At 42.4% G+C, this 19,279-nt stretch overlaps 1 protein-coding gene across 4 annotated transcripts; it reads left to right on the top strand.

Moving 5' to 3' along the window:
* Positions 1-354: 354 nt before the first annotated feature.
* LOC109901684 (tRNA (guanine(10)-N2)-methyltransferase homolog) lies at positions 355-18,124 on the top strand. Of its 4 annotated transcripts, none has more exons than XM_031787030.1 (13): positions 355-471; positions 675-740; positions 872-945; positions 1,100-1,181; positions 1,269-1,361; positions 1,523-1,657; positions 1,952-2,108; positions 2,228-2,308; positions 2,851-3,015; positions 3,209-3,281; positions 3,470-3,604; positions 10,191-10,311; positions 16,641-18,124. In XM_031787030.1, exons 1-13 carry the CDS (start codon positions 394-396, stop codon positions 16,791-16,793), a joined length of 1,413 nt encoding a protein of 470 aa, XP_031642890.1. In that variant the 5' UTR covers positions 355-393; the 3' UTR covers positions 16,794-18,124. The 4 variants fall into 4 exon arrangements, with proteins under 4 accessions (XP_031642890.1, XP_031642889.1, XP_031642893.1 ...); XM_031787029.1 differs by having other exon boundaries at positions 1,952-2,114; XM_031787033.1 differs by having other exon boundaries at positions 367-471; positions 1,464-1,657.
* The last annotated feature ends 1,155 nt before the right edge of the window (positions 18,125-19,279 follow it).

Here is a 19,279-nt window from a genome sequence, read left to right as displayed (position 1 = left end):
GCCAATGACAATGTGGTGATGATGCAGGCGGCTAAATTTTGATCCAATCGTTGAGGAGGTGTCACGTGCCCTGTCAGTGAGCGGTGTTCTGAAGTAAAGCGTTTACCCCTGGGATATGTTTAGTTGGTGGATCATTAGCTCCCTCTACAGTAAAATGATGCACTCTCATTTATGAAGCAGTTATGTGGCAGCTATACAGAATAATAAGCACATAATGATTTAGACGTTAATGACAAAACAAAAACATACACATTTAAATTTAGCTTTGACAAAATACATGCATTTAATGCACAATCATTGCTGGCAAGGTGGTATTTATTTTGAAAAAGACAGGAACCACTATTCGCGGGGACGCAGTTTTAAGCCGGGTGTATTTTGCGTAAGAACTCGAACATGGCGATCCACTGTAGCAGAATATGCCTGCAATATTTGATACATCTGGCCCAGGACAATGTTGACTTCAGGCTACCGGTATGCATATAAATGTCGTACCTCTCTGTCAAACTGTAAATGTTGTGTTATTTGTTTCTATCTCTAAAGATGTTGGTGTCTCATTACGGAATTTCTCCCATACATTAGCTTGCTACGATAGTAACGTTACTATCTACAAGCTGTCATGTTTGAATTCTTCAGAAATGTTCAGATTTTATTTATTGTCCATCGTAACCTTACAGGAGATTAGGTCGCTGCTGTCCCTCAGGGGCAAACCGTTTGATCCAGGTGAAAACTTCAAAGAAAAGGTAAAATACGTTAGTGTCTATATGTATTATTAGCCTGATAGCTTTACCAATGAAGGGAGGAGTTGACCATTATCAGCTGTCCATGCATAGGCTTCTCAAATCCTAAAATCTTCTGTAATTCTTCTCCCCAGTCTCCATTCTGGCTCCTGAATGGCTTGTCAGAGGAAGATGTCAACAGCATCATGGCCAGAACTGTTTGTGCAAAGTAAGTGAGACAAATCAACAATGGAGTTGCAATGAAAAGAGCTAGAGGGGTACAGCAGCATTGCTCATCAGCCCTTCTCTTCTGAGATGATTCTCAACTTGAATGTCACAGTAAATTGTAATGACCTTTTTGTGGTTATTTGTTTATCACCTAGGTCTGCATTTGAGCTGTGGGGTCATGGCAGAACGCACAGTGAACTCAGGAACACGCTCTTGAAATATCCAACAGAGAACATGGTTTGTGAGAAATTAGATTACATCTAAATAGAGGGCAAACTAATCATGTGGAGTTTCTAATGTGTGTAACTTTACTGCTCCCAACAGTCACCCTTCCTACAGAAAGACTCAACATACAAAATCAATGTCTACACTTTCAACAAGACTCTAGAGTTTGAAGATAGAATTAAGAAGATAGATGTGAGTATGATACACTTGACTTGCTCCCAGTAATTTGTATTTAAGATTGATCCCAGAAAAGTCAACTTACTCTACCTTTTTTACTGCCCTATTGTGTTAAAGGCAGGCACTGATAAGCAGTATGCACCTGGACAAGTTACCCTGTGGTCTTCCTCCCCAAGGCAATGGAATATCTCTCCTTCGAGGGAAGGGTCAATCTACGGAACCCTAAACACATCTTCTGTCTGTTGGAGGACTATGGAACTGACCCTAACGACATCCCAGACGAGCCTCTCTACATCTACTTTGGGAGATGGGTGAGTCAGTGTGCTGTGTGCTCCTTCATTTCTGTGTCAGTATACAAATGAGTAATTACTATAACTCATGAACGTTATTTACCACAGTGGTTGTTAACCTTCTTTGGTTGCCAATCACATTTTGGTCTGCCTGAAGTATTCCCTCTTGTGAAACTTATTATGAGGCCTATGTCCTTATGAGTCTTCCCAAGTCCCCCGTGTATAAGCCAGGTACCAGGTTGAGAAGCACTGTTTCATTTAATGATAAAGGTAAGCCTATATTTGATCTTGTCTTATCAACTGTATGTTCCTTAGATTGCAGATGGCCAGCGTGAGTTGATTCGCTCTCACAGTGTGAAGAACAGGCACTTCATAGGTAACACCAGTATGGACGCTGGGTTGTCTTTTATCATGGCCAACCACGCCAGGGTCAAGGCTCACGACCTGGTCTACGACCCCTTCGTTGGGACTGGTAAGAGTTAAGTTACTTTTGGTCTTTGAACTGACGCTTGCAGAAATACACTGCATTTAGCTGAACCCAAGGCTAGTCTGTGCTTATTGGATATATTTTTTTCTCTCTTTCTCCCTCAGGTAGCCTCCTGGTTGCATGCTCTCATTTTGGTGCATATGTCTGTGGAACGGATATTGATTACAACACCATCCATGGGATAGGTAATATCCTAGAAATGGCCTTGTTTACGTTCTCTTATTTTGGAACCCAGAGCTAAATATCTTGTTCTTTGGCAAGTATGTTAATCCATTTTATATTATGAACATTATGTTGTTTGTGCTCTTTCTATGATCTTTTAAAATAGTTATTTTTTTCTGTGCTCATTTTCACGCTCAAATCCAATTGCATTGTCCTATAGGCCTAACACTTGATACTGGTATCCCCCCGGTCCTAGTTGTAATCATATCACGTATCTCTATTTTTACCCATGGCAAAAAATAAATAAGAAATAGATCAAACTCTACTGGTCCTTTTACACCTGCTGTGTGTAAAATATTGTGTGCTATAGCTTGGAAAATAAATAAATGTGAATCTCGATGCATAATGTTTTCAACATTCGAGCTGTTTTCCTAAAGAGGTTAAATCCGCTTCGTGTTTTGTTTCCTAGCCACAAAACTAACGATTATCGCGATACTGCTATCATCCCGGCCCTAATTACAACCAAGTGCATTGCTGTATAATAGTATTTTGGTTTGTTTTTCAGGAAAAGCGAGTCGTAAGAACCAGAAGTGGAGGGGTCCAGATGAGAACATCAGAGCCAACCTGCGTCAGTACGGCTCAGAGAAGCTGTATGTGGACGTCCTTGTGTCTGACGCCTCCAAGCCTATCTGGAGGGACGGAGTGCTCTTTGACGCCATCATCACTGACCGTACGTTCTTATCCTAGAGCTCTGTGTGTTCTCTTCCCATGTAGGGTCCTCCATCCAGTAATGTCTCCTGTACAGCCATGCACGAGTAAAACGTCTTAGTCTGTTGAAGTCCACATTCTTTGTGATTTGTTCAGATTTAAATCTGTTCAAATCTCTTCTCTTTAATTTTTGTGTGTGTTTGTTTAATTCTCAGCCCCGTATGGGATTCGGGAGTCAACCAGGAGAACAGGCTCTCAGAAGGACAGTGTGAAGCCATCTGAAGACTAGTACGTCTTCATCTTCCTCTTAAGTCTCAGTGTTGTTTATAGTGCTTTGTATATTTGCTATCAGTTTTGAAAAGGACAGGCTGTAAAACTTGCAAGCAAGCAATAGATACACTAGAGAGATATAAAGTCCTCTCAGATTATGTTAAATCAGTGTGTAAACAGTGAAGATGCGTTTATCTTTCATCCAGCATTGGAGACAGCCATGTCCCCGTTTCCATGGCCTACCACCTGAGTGATATATTCACTGACCTGTTAAACTTCTCAGCTCAACACCTGGTCATCGGAGGGCGGCTAGTCTACTGGCTACCAATCTACAGGCCAGAGTGAGTATTGACGTGTTTATTTGTCAGGGACCATTCACAACAACCCCAGTATTGCACCAGAGTTATCTACATATAGGTACATGGTTAATATCCATCTGTGGTCCCTGGATACAGCACTTCCTGTTAAAGCTTTTTAGTCTGAGTTGGTCAAATTCACATCTGGTGTTGTTGAATCTACTGTATCATCATGGTGTTTACATGGGTTTGAGCTCACAGATGTATTGTCTACACAGTCTCCCTCTTCTATGTTTAAACCAAATATCACTGTTGTGATGTCGAATAGATACAAACCGCATTTGATAAGACCTTATTGCACACAGGGTCAACCTCACCAGTCAACAGCATGTATCAGCAGGAAAAACTGCTATCTTTCCCCTTTACCCTGTTAGACCACTAGAGGGCCACAGTCACACTGGTGATTTAGCCTACACCCTGATGAAGTGTTGCTACTGTACTAGATCTGCTCAACAAAGCATTCTAGTTTAGATGAGGGCTTTTCTCTCTGCACCTCTTCCCCTCATAATCATCATATTCTCTGTCAGGACCAGGGGTTTATTCCCATCAGCACATCTCATTCTCTGTCCCAGGCCTGGGGGTTAGTGGTGTTCTGGTCAGTGTGCAGGTGTCCTGAGGTATATTGGGTGTATTGTTCCATACAGCTGGTTTACTGTGTGGACCACAGACAGGATACAGGCCCCTGGGACTCCTGGCCACTGATTACAGGGCAGGGTCTGAGTATCAGGAAGATGAGACCAGACCATACACCACAGCCCTGTGATGTTTCTATTACACCTCCCGCTCACCTCCAGCAGTTCCCCCTGACTGTCTGTGACACACACACTGGAGTTCCCCACACTGACTGGCTGAGACAGGGAAAGGAGAGAGGGCTACAGCCTTTAGCACTGGTGGTTGAGAGAGCAAGAGAGAGTCTATGCAACTATGTGCCTCAGTCTGACTGACTGTGCCTGTGCTCTGCTCTTCTCCTCACTCTGGGTGTGTAACTACTTAGCAGTTCCTGACCCTGTCTCATTCAGTGCAGAGTGCCAAAATAAACCCATGAGGCCAGACATGCTGACACCGACCAAACACAGGCTGTCTCCAGGTCCTGATCTGTGGGCTCCACACTGGGGATTGGGAGGCTGTCGGGGGGTTATTGGGTTTCTGTCACCCTGCTATGGTGACGGGAAGGAGGGAGAAAGGCCGGGTTGCACCCAGGCTGGGTTGGGCTGGAGGTCCTCACAGTATCAGTCAGGAGTCATGACCTCCAGAATGTCAGGACTGGATCAGAACAAAAATACCCCTGTGTTGGGCCTGCTCTGACCCTTCCACTCATCTCCACATTTACTGAGCAAAGAAGAAGGTGGGTCTTAGAGAAAGAAAATATATGGAGAGAAAAGGGAAAGTTTATGAACAAGAGACTTAGGGGATGCTAATAAGACAAGGCATGTGGGTTTTTGGTAGAGGTGGGAATTCAGTTTAGAGAAAATGTTATTGCACAAAGTTGGTTAGTAACACTGAAACATTAATAGGTTAGATTTAGGTGGTCCTAAGTCTGTCCTGAGAGAGCGCGATATACTACACCACTAGATGTCGCCATTCGCCAATGACTGTTACTGCGGTGGACCTTTGAGAAAGAACAGGGTGACTAAATGGTCGAAGGGGACAGGACTGTGGAGCAACATGCTTGTTTGTAAACACTGGAGTCATAAAGGGGGGTTGCAGTGCAGCTGCTGTAGGAAAAAACTATTTGCTGTGTTGTGTTACTGTTGTGTTGTTTTGGGCTGGGGTCGGACCAGACGCAGGCCAATACGAGGTCCCCTAACACTGGTCACAGGCCTAGGCAATTAGGTCCCCCAAGCCGGCCAATTAAAACATTTCTGCCCTCGTCATGAGGAGCACCGCCTTGCCCTGTGCCTCAGCTGCCTTTCAGTGTTTCAATTAACTCTGTGGCTTCTCAAGCTCATTAGTCTTGCTCTTTCTCTCTCTTTCTTTCTCTCTTTCTCTCCCTGTCTCTCTGTCTCTGTGATACTGTGTTTAAATTTGAACTAGTTCAAGACTTTTCCAGCCACGGTGTGGTCTGTTGCCATTTCCTCTCTGCTGCAGCGCCTTGGCAGGAACCAGACCCATTATCTCAGAGGCTAAAGCATAGAGATAAAGATGAGTCCTCTATATCTGTGCTATTATAGCGTCTGTGACAGCATGGGCAGTGCCATTGAGGCTACAACCCATAGGAATCCCCACCGAGTTGACTACTTTAAAATGGCTGAAGCGTGGTTGAAGCCCTCAATGGCGCTGCCAATGCTAAGATGGCCTTTTGGTCACTAGATGTGTCTATCATTCTCTATGGGTTAAAGTCATAAGCCAGACGGCGCTAATGAAGCAGAGTGCAAAGCTAACAGGAAGTTCATGGGGTTTGAACTCCGATGGTTGGTTTAAGGGGTTATCGACTTCCTTTTGTCTATAACACTCCTGCTGCTGCCTTACTGAGAGACAGATCCTTGTGCTTAATGCCGGTGTCTCTGACCTACAGTATACCATCAGGGTATATACAGTGCGACCATTTTAATCGCATATGCGCCTAAATATTTTGCTGTGTGACCTGACATTTTTTTATTATTTGGAGTACCATAGCACCAATAAATGTAAAGATAATTGTTGCAAGGATTACTTCACTGTGCGTCAGCCCCTGAGTGGCATGGAGAATACACTGAGGGCAGATTCATGCCCGTCAGCCTTGCACTATTGCTACAAAGAAAATGGCTTGTTACATCAAATATATTTCATTGTGCTCCTAAATTTCTTTGTGTGCTCCTAAAAAAAATGCATTGTTGGTTAAGGGTTTCTAAGTAAGCATTTCACTGTAAGGTCTATATACCTGTTGTATTTGTCACATGTGCCAAATACATTTTGATTTGATGTATTTGATGCCATTCCATTCGCTCTGTTCCGGACATTATTATGAGCCGTTCTCCCCTCAGCAGCCTCCTGTGCTGCTTACTTAGCATCTGCATGGAGTTTCAAGTCTATAAATGTTTGAGGTTGGAAAAAGCTGTATTGAAAGACCCCATCCATCTTTAAATGAAACAGCCAATGTGGAAGGTCCAGCTACCCAGTAATAAGAGGTGATTGGCAGGTAGAATTAACACCCGTTTTGGTCGCGGTGCTCCCTGAAGCACGCGCACGCACACACACCACAACACATTAGAGGCCTGTATTCCACAGTGGCCATAGCAACCCAGGAGACAAACAGTAAGGTGAAAATATGGCCCAGCGTCAGTGTGGTGCTGGTAGGAGAAAGTGCTACGTATGCAAACAAACACTCTCTCGTAATCTACATGTATTCATAATAATGGCTACACTGCAGTCGTCCATTTAGTTAGTTGCTTACTGTTAGAATTACAGCTCCTGATCCTAATCTCTCAGAAGCAGCTATTCTCTAAACACTAGCGAGAATCTCACAATATCAGGAACCTCCTGTGTCCTTGGTTCTGCCGTTTGATGTCAATACTATTCATAATAATAATAATGTGATTAATAGATGTGCCTATAAAATACAGGCCTCTCATGTGTCAGCACTGACCAAAGCGAGGCATTGTGGACATTTTAGAGATTTGTCACTCCACTCCGTCCTATAAATTGAACAGAGTCATAATTCTGATCAGATGGGCTTCACTTACTTCCTTCGCCCTGTCTAGTGCATAGAAATGAACTAAACAAAACATTTGCTGTGTTACATTCTACCACCCATAAAGGGTTAACTAAGGTATTGTGTTAGTCTACCACCCATAAAGGGTTAACTAAGGTATTGTGTTAGTCTACCACCCATAAAGGGTTAACTAAGGTATTGTGTTAGTCTACCACCCATAAAGGGTTAACTAAGGTATTGTGTTAGTCTACCACCCATAAAGGGTTAACTAAGGTATTGTGTTAGTCTACCACCCATAAAGGGTTAACTAAGGTATAGTGCAATGTGTTAGTCTACCACCCATAAAGGGTTAACTAAGGTATAGTGCAATGTGTTAGTCTACCACCCATAAAGGGTTAACTAAGGTATAGTGCAATGTGTTAGTCTATTGCCCATAAAGGGTTAACTAAGGTATAGTGTATTGTGTTAGTTAACCCTTTATGGGCAATAGACTAAGGTATAGTGTATTGTGTTAGTCTACCACCCATAAAGGGTTAACTAAGGTATTGTGTTAGTCTATTGCCCATAAAGGGTTAACTAAGGTATAGTGTATTGTGTTAGTCTACCACCCATAAAGGGTTAACTAAGGTATTGTGTTAGTCTATTGCCCATAAAGGGTTAACTAAGGTATAGTGCAATGTGTTAGTCTACCACCCATAAAGGGTTAACTAAGGTATAGTGCATTGCCTTAGTACTTATTTATAAAATGAATAAAGTCCCCTTGATATGGAGTTTCCTCTGGTTCTCATAAACTTGTTTTGCATTTTCATTCCTGCACCACTCACACCCAGCAGCATCCACTCGTCACACACAAAATAAGAATTCACTTCAATAAAACCTTGCTCTGCTGATTAACATCAGTAAGCTGACCAGACTATCATATCATATGGAGCAGTACGTCCTTACTCTACTGAGGCTTTGATTCCAGTTGCTTTCTCTGAGCAGGCCCTGATATCCTGATGTCAAGGGCATATCTTATCTTTAACCAAAACACCAGATGTGCTCTGGAAGGAGATGCTACAAGCAATTTAGGTCAGAGGCATTGGGCTGTGATGTGCTGTTTAATTAGTTTTTTTAAAAGCTACTTTTGCTGCTTGCTTGAGTGATTTGAGATGTCAGGGAGTTCCATGCTATCATGGCTACATACAGTATATTACTGTGTTGTGTTGAATTCCTTTTGGCTTTAGGGACTATGACGAGACCTTTTATTTGCATACCTTGTGAAATATGAATGTCTGTCAGCGCTGTATGTTAGTTGATTGAATAGACAGTTTGTCTGCTTCACTTTTATTTATTTCTTTTTTCCAATCTCCTCAGCAAACAGGGGTTGTCCTAAGGATCTCCAGGAGACATTGACACAACCTCCAGACCTTCCCGGAATGTCCTAAGGACTCATTTTAGTTTGAGCCAGGAAAGGTTAACATGCGTTTTGTTGACATTGGAACATTGCTGGGCAGCTGTAGATTTATTATGTATTTCTTTTTAGCACCTGAACACATTACCAGGCAGTAGTCAAGGTACAACTTTAGACTGTAGGACTTGTTTGGTCAGTTGTGTGGTTAAGAATGCTGAGCTTCTCCTTATCAAAACAGGCCTCTCCCCATCTTGACAACAATTGAATTAATATGCCTTGACAATGTCTATCTGGCCTACAGTATACCATGCAATAAAAGGCAGGTGGGCTAGTCTAATGCACCTCAGCCTATAGGGCTTAAATAGCCTCTAACCTGACCCACAATCTGCCTGCCTATGGGACATCTACACAGAGGTTTCAACTCTATTTGTCTGAGAAGATGGAAAAAGCTGTATTGAAAGGCCCCACCCATCTTTAAATGAAACTGCCCATGTGGAAGGACCAGCTACCCAGTAATAAGATGTGATCGGCAGGTAGAATGAACGCCTCGCTTTGGTCACGGTGCTGACAAACACACACACTAGAGGCCTGTAATCTACAGGCACTTTCATTCAGTAGCATCTATTAATCACATTATTATTACTATGAATAGTATTGACGTCAAGCGGGAGAACCGAGGACAAAGGTGGTTCCTAATTTTGTGACATTCTCGCTAGTGTTTACAGAACAACTGGTTCTGAGAAGTTAGGATGAGGAGCTGCAGTTGTAGCAGTAAGCAACTCAATAAAAATGGATGACTGTAGTGGAGCCATTTGAATATGTTGCATGAATTGCTAAGGCAAAATAATATGAAAGTGTGTATCCTTATTTTTAATTGATGTAGTTCTGTACCTGTCGATTTAATGTTATGTATTATGTCATTTTCTGTAGTTCTGTCCTTCAGCTGCAATGGTCTATTAATATCATGTTTCATGGACCCCATGAAGAGTAGCTACAGCTTTGACCCTAGCTAATGGGGATCCTAATAAATACAGTACCTTGCCCTGGTGCTTTGCCGACATGCGCGCGAACACACACACACACACACACACACACACAGCGCTCCTGACAAGAATACGTTTTCCCGATATCTTAAATCTAATCTAGTTCACCTTTTTCACCATGGCTTTTGTCCACTTCAGTCAGATCATGACATTGTAAAGGCCTGGAGCTGAGAGAGAACTGGCCTAGAGTTGGGATCGGGAAAGAGGATAGAGAGAGTGAGCGAGAGGGAGTGAGGAGAGAGTTGATCTGGGTTGAGTTTAACGGAGAGAGAGTTGACCTGGCCTGGATGTAGTGCCATTTTGAGGGGATTACATGGAGGCTAAGGCTGGTCTACTCTGCAGGTGAGTGTATGGTGAGATGCAGATATTGTAGTTTGAAGGATGATTTGGACCCATCAACCCTTTAGATGTATTAGTTCATGCTACAGTACAGGTCCAGCTGTTTGAGAATGTACTCAACCATAATGATTCACCAGTAGAGTGTGTGTGTGTGTGTGTTTGTAGGTACTGTGAAGAGATGGTGCCCCTGAATGCCTGTCTCAGACTGGTCAGTAACTGTGAACAGACCCTTTCCAGCCACACCTCCAGACGTCTCATCACCATGGAGAAGATCAAGGAACCAGAGGTGGGTGTCCGTCCGTCTGTCTGGTGTGTGCGTATATATGCTTTTGTACTTGTCTACCCTGTGTGTGACTGCTGTTACGAGCGGGTTTATGCGTTTGAGTGGAACATCACTCATTTCGAAAAGGTAGATGGATCCCTTTGTGAATATGATTGCAACACTATATAATTGTAGGTTTTCATGTTGCTGTGGTGTGCTTAGTATGAATTACATGCATGTATCTACAAAGTAAAGTATCCGTGCGTGCCACTGAATATGTTTGTGCCGTGTTTGTATGTACAAGCATGCACATATGTGTACTATGAGTGTTGTCGGTCTGTGTTCTTTAAACATACACACGCGCAATACAACACAGTTAAAGGGGATGTCGATGGTGCTTCCCTCGAGGTCTGCCATAAACCTCAGCATCTGGCTATGATTGGCTTTTTTTATATACAGCACATAAATTACTTAATCACATATTTTATGGAAAATAATCCATCTTTGGATTTGACAACCTCTTCACTTCAAAACACAATTGTTCCCATAAAGGCAAGCCCTGTCTGAATCACCGCATACACACACACACACACACACACACACACACACACACACACACACACACACTGGCATCTGTCTCTGACTCCCAGTGCCCCAAACCTGGAACATATATCTCATAGCATGCTACTATATATAGATAAATAGTTCCTTCAGAAAGTATTCATACCCCTCGACTTATTCTACATTTTGTTGTGTTACAGCCTGAATTCAAAATAGATTAAATCGATTTTTTTCCCTCTCAATCGTCTACATAAATATCTAATTTACATACAGTCCCAGTCAAACGTTTGAACACAGCTACTCATTCTAGGGTTTTTCGTTATTTTTACTATTTTCTACATTGTAGAATAATAGTGAAGACATCAACACTATGAATTAACACATATGGAATCATGTAGTAACCAAAAAAGTGTTAAATAAATCAATGTATTTTATTTTTGAGATTCTTCAAAGTAGCCACCTTTTGCCTCGATGACAGTTTTGCACACTCTTGGCATTCTCTCAACCAGCTTCATGAGGTAGTCACCTGGAATGCATTTCAATTAACAGGTGTGCCTTGTTAAAAGTTAATTTGTTGAATTTCTTTCCTTAATGCGTTTGAGCCAATCAGTTGTGTTGTGACAAGGTAGGGGTGGTATACAGAAGATAGCCCTATTTGGTAAAAGACCAAGACCATATTATTGCAAGAACAGCTCAAAGAGAAATGAGAGTCCATCATTACTTTAAGACATGAAGGTCAGTCAACCCGGAACATTTGAAGAACTTTGAAAGTTTCTTCAAGTGCAGTCGCAAAAACCATCAAGCTCTATGATGAAACTGGTGAGGACCGCCACAGGAAAGGAAGACCCAGAATTACCTCTGCTGCAGAGGATAAGTTCATTAGTTACCAGCCTCAGAAATGGCAGCCCAAATAAATGCTTCACTGGGTTCAAGTAACAGACACATCTTAACATCAACTGTTCAGAGACTGTGTGAATCAGGCATTCATGGTCGAATTGCTGCAAAGAAACCACTACTAAAGTACACTAACAAGAAAAAGATACTTGCTTGGGCCAAGAAACATGAGCGATGGACATTAGACCGGTGGAAATCTGTCTTGGTCTGGTGAGTCCAAATTAGAAATGTTTGGTTCCAACCACTGTGTCTTTGTGAGATGCTGAGTAGGTGAATGGATGATCTCTGCAAGTGTGGTTCCCACCGTGAAGCATGGAGGTGTGATGGTTTGGGTGTGCTTTGCTGGTGGCACTGTCAGTGATTTATTTAGAATTCAAGGCACACTTAACCAGCATGGCTACCACAGCATTCTCCAGCGATACGCCATCTCATCTGGTTTGGGCTATCATTTGTTTTTCAACAGGACATTGACCCAACACACCTCCAGGCTGTGTAAGGGCTATTTGACCAATAAAGAGAGTGATGGAGAGCTGCATCAGATGACCTTGCCTCCACAATCACCCAACCTCAACCCAATCTAGATGGTTTGGGATGAGTTGGACCGAAGAGTGAAGGAAAAGCAGCCAACAAGTGCTCAGCATATGTGGTAACACCTTCAAGACTGTTGGAAAAGGATTCCAGGTGAAGCTGGTTGAGAGAGTGGCAAAATTGTGCAAAGCTGTCAAGGCAAAATTCAATTGTTTGGCCATGATTTAGAAAGAAACACCTGTTTTATATAAGGTGACAGTTGACGGTGCATGTCAGAGCAAAAATTATACCATAAAGTCCAAGGAACTGTTCGTAGATCTATATACCTGGGGAAGTATACAACTATTTCTAGAGCGTTGAAAGTTTCCAAGAGCACAGTGGTCTCCATCATTGGAAAATTGAATAAATATGGAACTATCCAGACTCTACCTAGAGCTGGCCGTCTGACCAAACTGAGAAACCTGGCAAGAAGGACCTTGGTCAGGGAGGTGATGAAGAACCCGATGACCACTCTGACCGAACTACAGAGTTCCTTGGCTAAGATGGGAGAACATGCCAAAGGTGCTTCTACAAAGTATTGACTCAGGGGTGTGAATACTTATGCCAATTAGATATTTATGTATTTCATGTATTGTGCATATGATGGGTCAGCCAAATCAGGCTGTAACACAACAAAATGTGGAATAAGTCAAGGGGTGTGAGTAATTTCTGAAGGCACGGTATACAGTGGCGTCAAATTATTGACACCCTTGATAAAGATGAGCAATAATGACTGTAAAGTAAATAATTCAAATACTGCGCCTCTAAAACTACACACTACATTTTTTACTATTACTTTATATTGTGCACAAAATAATCTGAAACAACCAATGCATCCAAGTTTGTAGAGTATTTGAACTATTTATTTTATACAGTCATTGTTTTTTTTTATCAAGGGTGTCGATTTGGGACCCAACTGTTTATCACATTTCCGTAGTCTCCTCCTGGCAGGCTGTATCCAGCAATGCTGCTCAACCCAGTCTTCAAAGGCTTCTGCTTTAGAGGCTGTAATGGTAAGAATCAAATCAAGACAGGCTTTCCTGACTGGGCCGTGAACTTGGCCCGTCTACCACTTTCCATATGTTGTGATGTGATCTTAGGCCAAAGTTCAGTCTCAAACTGAAATGACTATTTATCCAATCAGAGGTAAGGATTTGCAAAAGCTGGAGAATGTAGGCTACCGTTCATAATGAGATCACGTACACAGTTTAGCAGATGTTATAGCGGGTGCAGAGAAATGGTTATGTTACCAGCTCCTTACAATTCAGTACAATGTCAAGCAAGTACACACATAATTCAAATGTAGCTACATGCTGATCAGGCTGATTCAGAGACTCATCCATGCTTTTATTACAGCAGGCTTGACTACTGTAATGCTATTCTGTCGTGTCTACCTAAGAAAGCCATTGGTCAACTGCAAAACATGCAGAATGCTGCAGCAAGACCAGATGAAGAGCGCACATTACACCGGTTTTAAAGTCTCTGCGCTGGCTGCCTGTGAGTTTTAAAATAAATGCTAAAATTCTTCTATTGGTTCTTAAATCAATGAATGATTGTGCACCCAAAATCATGTCAGACATGCTTTTTAGTTATGTGTCCCTCAGGTCCTCTGGTGCTGGCCTTTTAACTGTCCCAAAGCTTAGGACGAAGACTATGCCCCCAGCCTCTGGAATAGCCTGCCAGAGAACCTGAGGGGGGCTGAAACTGGACATATTTAAAAGGGATCTTAAAACACACATTTTCAGCTCTGCTTTTCCTTAGTGTGCTTTTTAGTCTTTCAGTTTGTATTGTTATTCCTTTGTTTTCTATCCTCAGATTTTTGGTCATTTATAAAAAATAATAAAAAGTATTCAGACCCTTTACTCAGTAGTTTGTTTAAGCGCCATTGGCAGCGATTACAGCCTCGAGTCTTCTTGCGTATGATGCTACAAGCTTGGCACACCTGTATTTGGGGAGTTTCTCCCATTCTTCTCTGCAGATCCTGTGATCAGGTTTATGTCCGGGGTCTGGCTGGGCCACTCGAGGACATTCAGAGACTTCTCCAGAAGCCACTCCTGCATTGTCTTGGCTTTGTGCTTAGGGTCGTTGCCCTGTTGGAAGGTGAACCTTCGCTCCAATCTGAGGTCCTGAGCAGGTTTTCAGCAAGGATCTGTCTGTACTTTGCTCTGTTCATCTGTGTCTAGATCCTGACTTGTTTCCCAGTCCCTGCGGCTGAAAAACATCCCCACAGCATGATGCTGCCACCACCACCATGCTTCACTGTAGAGATGGTGCCAGGTTTCCTCCAGATGTGATGTTTGGCATTCAGGCCAAAGAGTTAAATCTTGGTTTCATCAGATCAGAGAATCTTGTTTCTCATGGTCTGAGAGTCCTTTAGGTGGCTTTTGGCAAACTCCAAGCAGGCTGTCATGTGCCTTTTACTGAGAAGTGTCTTCCATCTGGCCACCACTACTATAAATGCCTGATTGGTGGAGTGCTGCAGAGATGGATGTCCTTCTGGAATATTCCCCCATCTCCACAGAGGAACTTCAGATCTCTGTCAGAGTGACCATTGGGTTCTTTGTCAGAGTGACCATTGGGTTCTTTGTCACCTCCCTGACCATGGCCCTTCTCACTTGATTGCTCAGTTTGGCCGTGCGGCCAGCTTGAGGAAGAGACTTGGTGGTTCCAAACTTCTTCCATTTAAGAATGATTGAGGCCACTGTGTTCTTTGGGGACTTTCAATGCTGCAGAAATGTTTTGGTACCCTTCCCCAGATCTGTGCCTCGACACAATCCTGTTACGGACAATTCCTTCGACCTCATGGCTTGGTTTTTGCTCTGACGTGCACTGTCAACTGTGGGACCTTATATAGATGTGTGCCTTTCCAAATCATGTCCAATAAATTGAAGTTAACACAGGTGGACTCTTATCAAGTTGTAGTAACATCAAGGATGGTCAATGGAAACCGGATGCACCTGAGCTTAATTTCGAGTCTCATAGCATGTGTATAAGGTATTTCTGTAAATTTGCATTTTTAAAACCTGTTTTTGCTTTGCCATTATGGGCTATTGTGTGTAGATTGCTGAGGACATGAAAAAATATATATTTCCGAATAAGGCTGTAACGTAACAATGTGGAAAAATTCAAGGCGTCTGAATAATTTACGAAGGCACTGTACGTATACACCGGAACAGTTTACACAAGATGTGCTAAGAATGATATGTACATCAGTAAATATATTAGTGAGCTGTCAATAATCCAGTATTTAAATAAATATGTTGTGTGTGTATAAATAGAGTAACTAAATACAAAGTACAGTAGTATAATTATTAGAATGAGCTATGACGGTAATAGAGTATTTAAATACTCAGTGGGAAATGGGAAGTGTCCAGTGGTTCAATGTCTTTATGACATGGGACAGCAGCGCTGGGTGTGTGTGAGAGTTTGCAGTGTCAGTTTGTGTGAATTGAACTGCTTCCATTGAGAAGTGATGGTTGTGTTTTTAACTCCTACCATGGAGCACTTTGAAGTTAGTTGCTGTGCTTTCCTATTCTGTGTTGAATGGTTTGGTGTATGGTCGTGTTGGGAAATGTTCAGATTTGGGACAGGTGTGTGAACTCTAGGCCTATCAAGGACTACCAGGTAGAAAAGAACCTGGAAAACTTTGACCCTCTGGTTATTGAATATCCCTTCTATATGGAACCTTAGGAAGTGTTAGGAGCTTCATATCTGGGATTGCTCTTGGATGTGGTGGGGACTGAGGGTAACCATCTCTAGGTCCAGGACAGGTTGCCTGGCAGTGGTAACCAGGGCCAACAGAGAGAGGTGGCGTTGACGAATGGCAGGCCAGCTGGGGAGTCATCTCTTCTAGCACTCTGCATCCCCGGCACCTCGTTACTCCTCATTCCTCCCGCTCCATCCAACTGTCCGTCCGCCCCGACACTTTCTTGCCTGCTGGCCTTCCAAACACTGCCTAACAACCTGGCTAAAGCTCCAACCAGGAAAATATGAGGAACATAACACTCTGCTAACATTTATTATTGTTACACTGAGCTTGTGATGGCAAGGAGAGGAATACAAGGTGAGAATTTTATCCTGTGGCTGTTTGGTTAGTTTAATGGGATACCTGGCAGAGGTCTGATATCATCTGGTTTCTTTCTTCCTTCACCTGTGTTCAAAGGCATTTTTATGACGCTACATTTGTTTACTGAACCGAGGTTGTAGGTGAATTGGTTCCACTTTGTGAAGGCAAACCCTCACACTTTTCTCGCAATTTTAAGAGGTATAATTGTACCAAGAACTTTCTGTCGTTGGTATATGGGGCTGAATTGTCTTTTCTCTCTCTGTAGGAGACAGATGCGCTGGCCCACCTGTCAGACCCTCACTTTAGCCCGTACCAAGGCCACAACGCCTTCAGGGAAAAGTACTTCAGCGGCATCAGCAAGAGGACATTGACAGGAAAGGAGGAGACCAACAAGATGGCCGCCAACGGTGGGGAGTGATGTAAGGATCACAGGATGGCCCAATTCCAAATGGACCCCTAAGCCAGTATGCAATTCTGCAGAGGATCTGAAAGGTGCAATCAATATGGTAATAACTCCACCTTGCTGTTTGATAGGCTAGATGGAAGTTTCACCATATTGCATATACAAATCGAATTCTCACAGATCTGCACAAGTGCATTAGCTGAAGGTTCTAGGGCTCCATTTAGGATTGGGCCGATACCTGCCTATGGTTTACAATGGACTCCATGGGGACATAGGGCTCCCTGTTTTAAATCAAATTTTCTATTCAAATATGTTTTTTATTATTTGATGTTTATTGCCCTTTGTGTAATAATGAATGTGAATTGTGAACGAATAAACACCATTTTAAAATGTATTTATTTATTGGAGGCAGGAGATTTAAGGGCTCTCAATTTCCTATATCTTTCTGTGTTATGTTTTGTTTTATCCCAGCAAGCACATTATCAGATTTGATTCAAGAGGGCACTAAGTGTCCAGAGAACTGTTAAAGGGCTTTACTTTCAGGCAGCTGTATCCATGTACCAGAGGGCATTTGGATAACAGTTTCACAGTATCCCTGCAAGATTCCAGACGAGACAAGGGACAAACTTGTTCCTCACAAGTCTTTTCTCAAGCTTTTCTATCCGGACATTTAAAGAAACTAACGGTTCCTTATTGTAAAGACACAAATACTGGATTATTTTATTTTATTTTATTTGAATAAGTTTCTGAAGTGCCAGCCATGGTTCGTTTGTTGTTTTGCCATCACTTTCAGTGAAGGTGTTGTTTATCTAACGTTGACTCTGAGAAGTGATGCCATCATCTTGGCCACCCTGCACGGTGCAAGCCTGGGGGGGGGGGTGTGTGTGACTGAAGGAAATACTTTTGTGGAGGGGGCTGTCTATAAAGGATGCCATTTGGGACGCAGCCTGTATCATACCAGTCTACCTTTGACAATGTGGCTAGAGTGAGAAGCAACCTAACTGTCTGTAGTTTCTGACAGAAATCTAGACTGCACCGCTGAATCAGGGAGGAATAACTTTTTAGTTAATTTTACCTAGCCGCAGCGATCAGGCTGGTTCCCCCTGGCTTAATGTGTTACCTGCTAATTTGTCAAATCTGATTGACCTCTTTCAGTGGGTTACCATCATAAAATAATACAAAGTTATTACAGGGTTTTTATGATCATGAAAAGTCCATTTCAAAATGGTGTTTCCCAGGCCTGGAAAAGTCATGGAACTGTATTTAATAATTTGTTAATTTAATTTATTTAGGCACAGTTTTTACATATTTGATCAATCAAATAAAAATATCTGCATATCAGCCAGGATTGGAATGACACTTTGAGTGCCTGTGTTTGTTCAATCAAACCGAATGTGAATCAAAATAATAATTTGTGAATCGCAAACAGTAATTTTAGGAAAAAAGATTAGATGTAGCTTTTCTTTTGGATTATTTGGCTTCAAAACTTGTTTTGTAGATACTTCCAGTTGATTTGGGCATCCATCGTATGGGACATTGCAACTGAATAGATGATAGGCAGCAGGGGCGGACTGGGACCAGAAATCGTCCCTGACATTTGTAACACATCTGCAATTTATTTCCATGAGGCCCCCAAACCGTCCCGTTTTCTTCCCTTGAGGCCCCCATTATTAGTCAGATAATTCATAAAAAAAACCTAAATAAAACTAGTTAGGCAGGCCCACTAGGCTAAAAATGGACCAGCCCTTCTGGCAGATGGCTAGTCTGCCCCTGCTAGTCACCCTGCAAAGTAAACACTTCTAAGATAAACTCAGTTAAAAGAAAGTTTAAAAAAGAAACGTCCCTGTCTTTCAAAAATCATTTGTAAAAATCCAAATAACTTCAGAGATCTTCATTGTAAAGGGTTTAAACACTGTTTCCCATGCTTGTTCAATGAACCAAGTACAATTAATGAACATGCACCTGTGGAATGGTCGTTAAGACACTAACAGCTTACAGACAGTAGGCAATTAAGGTCACAGTTATGAAAACTTCAGACACTAAAAGAGGCCTTTCTACTGACTCTGGAAAAACACCAAAAGAAAGATGCCCAGGGTCCCTGATCATCTGCGTCAATGTGCCTTAGGCATTCTGCAAGGAGGCATTAGGACTGCAGATGTGGCCAGAGCAATAAATGACAAAGTCCGTACTGTGAGACGCTTAAGACAGAACGGACAGCTGATCGTTCTCGCAGTGGCAGACCACGTGTGGGTGTGCAGGCTTTTATTCCAGTCCCCATTTAACAAAGCACATTTTGGAAATGAGCTGCTCAGCCGGGCCTTGATAAACTGCCTCTGATGTGTTTGAACAGGGCTTGATCAAATGCACATCCAGTATTATTCAGTTGCCTACCTGGTATTTTACTTTGTTGATTAAGTGCCTTGCACAACTACAGAAGATTGTAAATGGGATCAGAGAGCAGCCTCCCGGTGTTAATACCACATTCCACGTACTTTTTTTAT

This window comes from Oncorhynchus kisutch, linkage group LG13 (genome assembly GCF_002021735.2).
Source record: "Oncorhynchus kisutch isolate 150728-3 linkage group LG13, Okis_V2, whole genome shotgun sequence".
Taxonomy (NCBI): domain Eukaryota; kingdom Metazoa; phylum Chordata; class Actinopteri; order Salmoniformes; family Salmonidae; genus Oncorhynchus; species Oncorhynchus kisutch.
This window is presented reverse-complemented; position numbering and strand designations above follow the sequence as displayed.